General features: G+C 39.5%; 1 protein-coding gene across 1 annotated transcript; it reads left to right on the forward strand.

Annotated features, from left to right (window-relative positions):
- The first annotated feature begins 513 nt into the window (after positions 1-513).
- On the forward strand, positions 514-4,382 carry CMA1 (chymase 1). Its single transcript, XM_044662251.1, has 5 exons — positions 514-571; positions 1,085-1,232; positions 2,017-2,152; positions 3,511-3,765; positions 4,051-4,382. The coding sequence occupies exons 1-5, from the start codon at positions 514-516 to the stop codon at positions 4,192-4,194; spliced, it is 741 nt and encodes a 246-aa protein (XP_044518186.1). The 3' UTR covers positions 4,195-4,382.
- Positions 4,383-10,396: the final 6,014 nt, after the last annotated feature.

Here is a 10,396-nt window from a genome sequence, read left to right on the forward strand (position 1 = left end):
AAAAAGGGCCCAGTTCTTAGTTTCTGTGATCTAGAAGGAGTGACCCATTTCCTTAGAGGCTTTCAGAGTCAACTTTACACAGAATCACTCACTATAACAGAATGTAAACATTGTTGAGAATGAAAATATCTTGAGAGCAAGTATTGATCTGGGTGGGGAGGGGGTTTGATTGTCATTGTTATATTTGTTGGGATTTTGGCATATATGGCCCTGGGATGTAGCACACAGTAGGTGGTTTTAAAAATGTTTGTGCATTGGTCCATCCATACCTTAACTTGGGACCTGAGATTCATGGATTCCTGCCTGACAATGTAGAGGGCAGTCTAGGGCAAGAATAAGAGCTGCTATGATTAATCAAATAACTGACTCCACCACAATGGAGGAAAACGTGACCAGAGAGTTCCTGTGGTCAGTGAGCCCCACCCTCTTCTCTCTGCCTCAGGTACAAATCCCAGAAGATGGGAGGTGGGTGGGGCAGAAGCAGCACCTGCTTTGGGTATCTTCTCTAGGAAGATGAAGGTCCTCCTCCTGCTCCTGCTGGCTTTTCTTCTGCCTCCTGGGGCTAATGCTGGTGAGTCTCCTGCTCCCAGAGAAACAAGATTGGACCAAAATTCCACATATACTCCTAGTAGTGCATGTGGCTCCTAGAACATGCAGTGCCCCAGGATAGATACTTCTGCCTGGCAGACACTCCTGACTGGGCTTAATCTTTTCCCAGAGAAGCCATGAGAGATCATTCCTTTTCTTACAAGCCTTAGTTTCTTCTAGTCAAGAGGGAGGCTTATGACTTGATGCTTCTGCTTGGATGGCTGAAGGTTAGAATTCAAGCTTGAGGTATTTGTCCTATAATGAAATAGTAACGTGGGGGACATAAGTTGATGATGATGACAAGCCAGGAGTTATTTCCAAAAGAGAAAAAAATAAGGAATGAGGTACAATAATGGTTGAGGGAAGGCCTCTGGAATTTGGGCTAGGTGGGAGGTGATGTGGCTGATAGTTTAAATCCTAACCTCCATGGACCTGATGTTTTGTATCGATTGTATATGTCTATATGTTTGGGATATTTGGTGGGGATCTGTTTCAGATGAGATTATTGGGGGCCAAGAATCAATTCCACATTCCCGTCCTTACATGGCATTTCTGGAAATCGAAAAACATGGTTTTAAGTACCAATGTGGCGGGTTCCTAATTCGGAGGGACTTCGTGATGACAGCTGCCCATTGTGCAGGAGAGTAAGTGTCTTCATGCCCTCTTTTCCCTCCCATCCCCACCTGATCACCAGGTGAGGGATTCATTAAATCAGGGTCTGATGGGTCCCTGCTGTCTCCTGGGGTCTGTTCACCTGGAAGGAGAAGAGGCCCCTGAATTCAATATAGTCTGAGATAGAGCAAGAATAAACAAGACTATTTCTGTTCCTATTTGAGGAGAGATCTACCCTTTCCCCTCAAAATTCATTCAGTTTTAGTCACTGCCCTAAGTGATAAAGTTCACACTTCAAACCTTACCATCCAAGAGTCCAGCTCTCTTGCCCAGGCCCTCCTTCTCAGGAATACCACTACCCTGCTTTTAGCTGCCACCAGGGTCATTAGCAACTCTACTTCTATTGAAAACTAAATAAAGCCCATCATAGGCTCCTCCTCATCTTATTGGGGCAACAAAGCTTCTCTTCATTTCATTCTTGACCCCTTTCTCTGGACTTTCTGTTCCCTGGAGGCTAGATCGAGGGTGGCCTGAGGCAAGGCAAGACAGGTCCAGTTGTCACCCTGTCCTGATGTGGGCAGGCTCAAGCCCTTCTGAAGGAAACTGGGGAGCTGTCTTGGCACTTTGCAAGTACCTCAGTTCTGTTCAAGGCCTGAGTCCTACATTCTATCCCGGAGTGCCGCAGCTGCAATGGAGATAGGAAAGAGAGGCTGGTGTCCTAGGACTGAGAGTCCTTGAGCCCCATTCCTCAAAATTATCCCTTCTTAAAGGATCTTGAACCCCTAATTCCTCTTTCTTCTTTTGCTGTTCCAACAGTTCCATCAAAGTTTCCCTTGGAGTACATAACATCAAAAAGAAAGAGTCAACCTGGCAGATCCTTAATGTCAAACATCAAATTCCTCACCCAGAATATGACCCCAGGAGGATTCTCAACGACATCATGTTACTAAAGGTAACAATTAACAGAAAGCAAAGGACTGGAGTCAATGGGTTCTGGGCATTAGACCCATCTCAGCCACATCAACTCGGGCAACCAACTTAAACTTTCACATCTTCAATTTTCTTATCTTGAGAAGTTGAATAAAGCGATGTCTGAGTTCCATTCTTGCTTCAATATTCCCAGTACACACATTCAGAGATGGAGATGGGGGCAGATTAGCCAGTAGGCCTGTCTCCAGAGAGCAGAATTATTAGCAACAGATAGAAATTTGAGAGGGTGGGAAGGACATTTCAGATAGGTATAAAGAATATATTTAGAGCTAGAAGGATCTCAGAGGCCACCTAATCCGACCTCTTCATTTTGCAGATGAGGAGATCATGGTTTAAAGAGGTTTGATTAGTTTGCCAAGGATCACACAGCTACTAAGAGTTGGAGGCAGGATTTGAACTCTAGTCTTCCTGGCTCCAAATCCAACACTATCCACTACACCATACTACTTCTCAAGATTAGGTTCTTCCAGAGGTCAAACCCATGAAGTACTTTTCATGAAGTACTCCAAACCAATAAGCCAAAGACTCAAGAAGTAGTGAATTCACCATCACTGAAGGTCTTTAAGCAAAGGCTTGATGTCACAGAGGGTATATCTATTTGGGAACAGGTTGCACTATGATTTCTGGGATTCCTTCTATCTCTGAGATATTGTGATAACTTGTTTTTAGGTTTATATTTTTTAAGAATCAGAGTAGTCTAGTAAAAGGCACTGAATTTGCTATCAGAAATCCAAAAGTCAGAGTTCAGCTGGGTGGCTCAGTGGATAGAGAGCCAGGCCTAGAAAGAAAAGGTCCTAGATTCAGATCTGCCCTCAGACACTTCCTAGCTGTGTGACCCTAGGCAAGTCACTTAACCCTGTTTGCCTAGACCTTACAACTCTTCTGCCTTGAAACCAATGCACTGTATTGATTCTAAGATGTAAGGTAAGGGTTTTAAAAGAAAAAAAAAAGAAATCCTAGAATCAAGTTCTAACTCCAACTACTTACTAGCTGGGACAAGTCACTTAACCTCTGCAAACTTCAGTTTTCTCATATGTAAAATGGAAATAATAACATATTAGCTACATTACAAAAATGTTATGAGAAAAGCTGAGCATACCACCTGGTAAATAGTGTCTAATAAATGCTTTTTTCATTCATGTATTGAAATCATTTTGCTCTCTACAAAATGTTATGTAAATGTAAGAAGTTATTATGGAACCTTCCCCAATCTATGATCCAAACCCCACCTCCTCTTCTCGTGAATCCGAATGTCATTGAGCCTCAACCCTATCCTCCTATAATCTGTCCTTGACACCGATAGTCCTTTTCCTTCCTTAGCTGGAAGAAAAAGTCAACCTGACTTTGGCAGTGGGGCCTGTCCCCATTGCTTCAGAGCGCAATCCTATTGACCATGGGAAAGTATGTCGAGCAACTGGCTGGGGAAGGACAGGAGTAATAGCTCCAGGATCAGATACTTTACAGGAAGTGAAACTGAGACTAATGGATCCTGTTAACTGCAAGCATTATCCCAGTTTTGATAAGAAACGCCAGTTGTGTGTGGGAAACCCCAAGAAAATTCAATCAGCATATAAGGTGAGTCTATATTTCATATTTCTCTTCTTTGGAAATCACTCCCTCTCTAAAAATCATAATCTTCCCAAGAAGTGAAGAGGTCAGGACTTTCTACTGAGTCCAGGACTTGGGCAGGGGGTAGGAGTTGATGTGAGCAAACTCTGCCCCATCCTCCCGGATGCTGATATGAGGAAAGGAACATGTCTTAGGTGGGAAGATGAGGCTGGATGATATGAGCCCGGGGCTGAGAGGGGCAAGGTAGAATCAACCTTTCTTGCTTATTCCTCTTCCCCCTTTGTCTAACAGGGAGACTCTGGAGGACCCCTCATTTGTTCTGGTGTGGCACGAGGCATTGTCTCCTACGGAAGACATGATGCATTACCTCCTGCAGTCTTCACTCGAATTTCCTATTACCGCCGCTGGATCAATCAAATTCTAAAATCAAATTAGCTCTGTGGCCTTGGCTCTGTCAAAAGGAGTCTCCATCCTGGGGCTGAGCCATTCTCTTGATGCCCTCACACTAGGACCACCCCAATGTCTGCTCAGCCCCATCCCAGAGCCTAAAGTTGGGGAGGAGGGGAAAGGATTCAGTGAAGATTTAAACGGGATATTGAACTCAAGTCTAACTATGACTTCAATAAATCTAACCTTCTATGTGTATGATTCCTCTCTCCCTCTCTCTTCTCCTATTGTCCTCTGTTCCTCTCCATAAGGTAGAGTAGCAAGGGACCTCATAGAAAAAGATGAGTCAGTATTTATAGTTTTTGAGTGTAAGTAAACAGTCCTCATTTATTTTATTTGGTTTTTGCTAATGACAGACCTGTTCATTGTATTGGGTTTTAATTGGATATCACTGAGAATGTTCTGATTTTGAAAAGAAAAAAAAAAAAAGAGAGTGGGGTCTTCTGATGGGCCAGTAAGCTTGACTACAATTTCTAGCAAAATTCTAGCATATGTTTTTTTAATTATTTGTGAACTTTTAGGCAGAGTTTTTATTTCTTTCTAATTTTATAGTTTTTATCTTTATAATTATAGTTTTATAATTATTATTTTTATTTTATTATTTGTTATAAAAAATGATCTAGGATGAAGGAAAGGAAGGACATATTTGGAAATAAAGATGATTAAAAAAACAAAAGACAAATAAAAACTTTTAGGAAAAGAAAAAAAGGAAGATAAGTAACCTTCCATAAACGTTCAAGGATAGCTGACACTAAACTATTATTTTCCTTTTTCACTGGGTTACTAGACTGATAGATAAAGGAAGGCCATAGGTTTGGATTTCATCAAGACAATGACAACGATAGAATCATAGAATTTATTTTTTATTTTTATTTTTTATTGATTAAGAAAATTTTTCCATGGTTACATGATTCATGTTCTTTCCCTCCCCTCCTCTCACCCCACTCCCATAGCCAAAGAGCAATTCCACTGGGTTTTACATGTGTCATTGATCAAGACCTATTTCCATATTATTGATATTTGCATTAGAGTGATCGTTTAGAGTCTACATCCCCAATCATATCCCCATCGACCCAGCAGTTGTTTTTCTTCTGTGTTTTTGCTCCCACACAGTTCTTTCTCTGAATGTGGATAGAGTTCTTTCTCATAAGTCCCTCAGAAATGTCCTGGATCATTGCATTGCTGCTAGTAGAGAAGTCCATTCCGTTTGTACCACAGAGTATCAGTCTCTGTGTACAGTGTTCTCCTGGTTCTGCTCCTTTCACTCTGCATCAATTCCTGGAGTCATTCCAGTTCACAAGGATCATAGAATTTAAAACCAAAAGGGATCTTAGAGACCATTGATTTCAACCCCCTCATCTATACAGAGGGAGAAACTGAGGCACAGATTATGGTTATATAATTTGCACAAGTTCACATAAGTACTAAATAGTAAATCAGGTTCTCTAACCCCAAATCTAGCGGTCCTTCCACTACCACAGTATCTCTTATGGTAGCCTTATGAACAAGATTATTAATATTCATCAATAAAATTGTAGTATAATTAAATATGTTTGGAGTTACTTAAGCAACTAAATCCAAAAAGCAGTCATTAATATCAACCATGAGTCTATATTGGTCTATAGTGGAGTGTGTTAAGAATCTATTCTTTGTGATCTCCTATTCAACATTTTCATCAATAACTTGGATAAAGGCATAGATGGCATTTTTACAAAATATGCCAAACAGAATAAAGCTGGGAATAATTAATTTATTAGATGAAAGAGTTATCTAAAAATACTCAATCCAAGATTTTATTATTTTTCTAAGCTAAAATGATGAGCTGAATCTAATAAGATTTAAAAAAAGTGTGATTTTGGAGGACCAGACCTATAATTTAATCTAGCTAGGAAACTCGTGATACAGAAAATCCCTCTACTAGTGTCAATTGGCATTGCTTCTATAACTTATAGTTTTAGAGATTTTCTTAGGGCATTGAGAAGTGTAATTTGCCCAAGATCACACAGCTGGTCAGAAATAAGACTAGAACCCAAGACTTCTGACTCTAAGATTGGCCTTTTATCCTCTAAGTCAAACTACCTCTCAGGATTAAATTTAACAGGAACAAATCTGAAGTCTTACCATTATGTTAAAAAAAAATCAACTAGATAGAGTGCCAGGCCTAAGGGATAGGAGGACAAGGGTTCAAATATGCCTTCAGACACTTCCTAGTTGTGTGACCTCGGCAAGTCACTTAATCCCAATTGCCTAATATTCTTTTGCCCCTAATATTCTTTTGCCTTGGAACCAATAGTATCAATTCTAAGACAAAAGGTAAGGATTTATTATTAATCACATAACTGCAGATATAAATTATGGGATATGTGGCTAAACAACAGTTTTCATGAAAAAGATCTGAGGAGGGCAGAGCATCCAAACAGATCTAGAAAATTCACTAGAATTCATACTGTTGGGGAAATTCAAGAGATGTCACTCTGAGTCATTTTTCAGTCCAAGTAAGACAGGGAAAGAGATAGGGAGGTCTGTTTACACTAAGAACAGGATCTGTCCAGGAGCACAGGGAGAGGCTATTCATCAGAATGAGCAGAGGTCCCAGACCCTTACCAGGACACCTTAATAAGGACAGGTAACAGCTGGCACCTTCATCATCCACTACCCAGGGTAGACTAACTAAGAGACCTATTGGGAGGAGGGGGTCACATTCCCAAGTAAGAAGGGCCTGGTCAACCAAGAAAAAAGGAAATTCAAAAGCAATAAGTAGAAATGTGGCTCTGAAGCCTACAGATCAATAACTAAGGCAAGAATTCCAGACCAAAGGAGAACCTACAGTGCTGTATCTCTGAACCAGCAAAGCTTCTAGGCTGGCAAATGGTAACCCATAAGCAGTGTACAGTTACTTTGACCCAAACCTAGGCCACGAACATGGAGAATTTAGATCAAGGGAGCAAGCAATCAGACTTGACCCTGAATCAGACTATTCTGGAAGCTCTGAAAGCTTACAAGTCCCCAGCCTGAGCTGTCCCTGAGAGCCTGGAATAACAGTCCAATTTAATGCCCCAAGAAAGCAGTAATAGGATCAGCCTAGACCTTCCCTCCAGAAGTTTGTAAAGCCTGGTCCTAACATCAAGACCAAAGTCAGAAAGTAAGTTGGAGAAATGAAAAGAAAAAAAATCTTCACTATAAAAGGCTATTATGGTGATAGTGTAGAATTTAAATTAAATGTTCAATACTTTAATTATTATTTTTAAAAGTTTATTACCTGACAAAATAGAACCACATGACTGCTTTCTACCTGCTCAAAATGCCCACTCCACCAAAGCCACCAACAGGAAGGAAAAGAGGTCCACACACAGAACTCCTCCCAATTTATATCTTGTCTACGTCAACACATAACAATAGGAGGTGAGAGGGGTTCTGGGAATCATAGTCTTTGCTGGGGAATCATAGTTTTGCTGGGAATCATAGTTTTTAGGGTAACCGATTCTAATTTCACAATCCCCCCTGAGATCCTTTGGAAGACTAGTCTCCCCAATGGATCTTATAAACATAACCAACTTATAAATTACAATAATTTGTAGATAAAAGGGAAAGAGAACAAAATCAATGATTGCTAAGCACATTGACAAAAAGCCAATTAGGAGACAATCCCCTTTGGCATAAGAGTGTACATACAAAATAAATGTGTTACAAACCCCCCCCCCCAATAGTTCAATTCCACTACAACCCAAAGTTCATTCTGGATCTTTCAATGCAGTGTGAGGTTTCTGCAGGCATCTCCATGGTACCTCCTCCAAGCAGTTCACTTCCTGGATTCTGGGAGGTATCAAGTTTCTTAACTTTTATAAAACTAGAATTTTATGACAATTATACAATTCCCCATGAAGAGGGTGTTGACAAACACACGGATCAATTCAGGTAGACAGTGAAGATCATGGCTTTCAATCTTGGCTGAAATGCATCTCTGCAGAAATGTATTTCTGACCCAGATCCCAGACAAAGGAATACACAGTAATTATCCCTAATATATAGGAATTAATACAGTATGTGAAAAATAGATTCTCAGTCTCCCTTCTGTTTTTAGGAGGAAATGGCTCTCAGTTTCCCCAGTGAAGCACCCAGAATATACATTACATGGAGGGCCTAACTATGATGCTTAGATATTTCTCAATATGATCTGAAAAATGATTTATAGATACCTTGACAGGTAGCCATTAAGGGGGCACTCCCCTTCAGGCACAAGAGTCTTACAAGCAAGATAATGGCCCATGAGCAAGATATGAAAGGTTATCCAGCCCCCACTGTTTAGTCCATTATGTTTCAAGGTCTCAAAGTCTCATGATGCAACAGTCTGATCTCTTGGGTCCTCTGCTATTGTTGTCATCTTTTTTAGCCATCTGGAGTCATACTAGTCTTCAAGAGCAACTCCTCTGACAGATCTACTTTCTTCCTGGTCCAAGGACACCGATGACCTCTTTAAAATTGCTTAAAAGATAGATCTTAATACAATTTAACACAGTCACTAAAATTTGCATGACCAATAGGTTAGATGGTGAGAGGTAATTCCTAATTTTATTAATATAGATATCAAGTTATGAACCTCTACACTAAAGAATTTGCACTTCTTATACTTTTTGTTATTTTTTTACTCCTGTCTAAACTAAATACCTGTTTTGAAAAACTGCCAATAACAAATTGAAAGGAACAAAGTTAATATGTACCCACTTATTTTTTCAATTTGGCATTAGAACATGCTCAATGCCCTAGAAACAATGAGAAATAGATTAGACATATATGTAATCATCTGATCTTTTATACTTTCTTCTAAAAACCTTCATTTCAAATATTATCTCACTTCTATTATTATTGTTATTATTTATTATTGTTTGTTATTATTTACTTTAATCTTCTCCAGGTTTAATTCCCAATTCCTCTCAGGACAAAGTGGAAATACAAAGAAATCACTAGCCACCTACTGAGAGAAACTTTCAAATGAAAATTTCCAGAAACATTATGGTCAAAATCCAGAACTTCCAAGTCAAAGAAAAAATAGTCCAAGCATCCAGAAAGAAAGAATTCAAGTACTAAGGAGCCACAGTATACAATATACAATTTAGAAGCCACTACTATCAAGAAGTAGAGAGCTCGGCATGCCATATTTAAAAAAACAAAGGATATGGGTTTATAGCCAAGAATAACTTAATTTCTCCGTGTGTGTGTGTGTGTGTGTGTGTGTGTGTGTGTGTGTGTGTGTGTGTCCCCACTAAACCCTATCATCATCAGGTGTCATAGAGGAAATCTACAAAAGGGAATCATAAATACACAGATTTAGGGACAAAAAAATACATGTCACTCAACAGCAAAAAGGGAAAAGGGGAAATTAGTGGAAAGGCAATTTAAAAGAAAGATTCAACTTAAGCAAAAAATATGCAATAATATTAATAGGTCTTCTTGACATGGCAAAAAAAGGGCAATCTGAGGGGGTGATTCATAAATTGGGGTGAAAAGATATGATATATAAAGGTGATAAAATATTATTGTGCTATGAAAAATGAGAGTGATGATTTTTAGAGAAAACTGGGAAGGCATTCAAAATGCTGGAAAATAAAGTGATTAGAACTGGAGAACAATTTGTACACTGACAACAATATGGTAATGACAAATGACTTTAGGAATTAGGAATTCTGATATGTGTAATAACCAATCACAATTTGAGAGATCATATATGCTACTCACCTGCATATAGAGAGCTAAAGAACTCAGGGTGCAGAAAGACAGACAGATAGATAGATAGATAGATAGATAGATAGATAGATAGATAGATAGATAGATAGATAGATAAATGAATGGATGCATGGATAGACGGACAGACAGAGATGGATGGATGGATGGATGGATGGATGGATGGATGGATGGCTAGATGACAGACAGATAGATAGGCAGATAAGGCAGTAGGTAAGTAGACAGGTAGATGAGAGATGTATGTATGTATATATATATGTTTATATAAACATAAATGATTTTTTTGGATTTGGCCAGCGTGAAAATTTGTTTTGCTCAATCTACATATTTGTAAAGAAAGAAGGGGGGGAGGGAGAGGAAGGAAGGAAGGAAGGAAGGAAGGAAGGAAGGAAGGAAGGAAGGAAGGAAGGAAGGAAGGACAGAAGGAAGGAAGGAAGGACAGAAGGAAGGA

This window comes from Gracilinanus agilis, chromosome 2 (assembly GCF_016433145.1).
Source record: "Gracilinanus agilis isolate LMUSP501 chromosome 2, AgileGrace, whole genome shotgun sequence".
NCBI classification, from domain to species: domain Eukaryota; kingdom Metazoa; phylum Chordata; class Mammalia; order Didelphimorphia; family Didelphidae; genus Gracilinanus; species Gracilinanus agilis.

Bases quoted from the DNA above. Each gene is read 5' to 3' on its own strand.
- CMA1 (XM_044662251.1), top strand. From the start codon at position 514: ATGAAGGTCCTCCTCCTGCTCCTGCTGGCTTTTCTTCTGCCTCCTGGG. The intron at 1,233-2,016 runs GTAAGTGTCTTC...CTGTTCCAACAG, and splicing joins GCTGCCCATTGTGCAGGAGA to TTCCATCAAAGTTTCCCTTG. The intron at 3,766-4,050 runs GTGAGTCTATAT...TTTGTCTAACAG, and splicing joins AAATTCAATCAGCATATAAG to GGAGACTCTGGAGGACCCCT.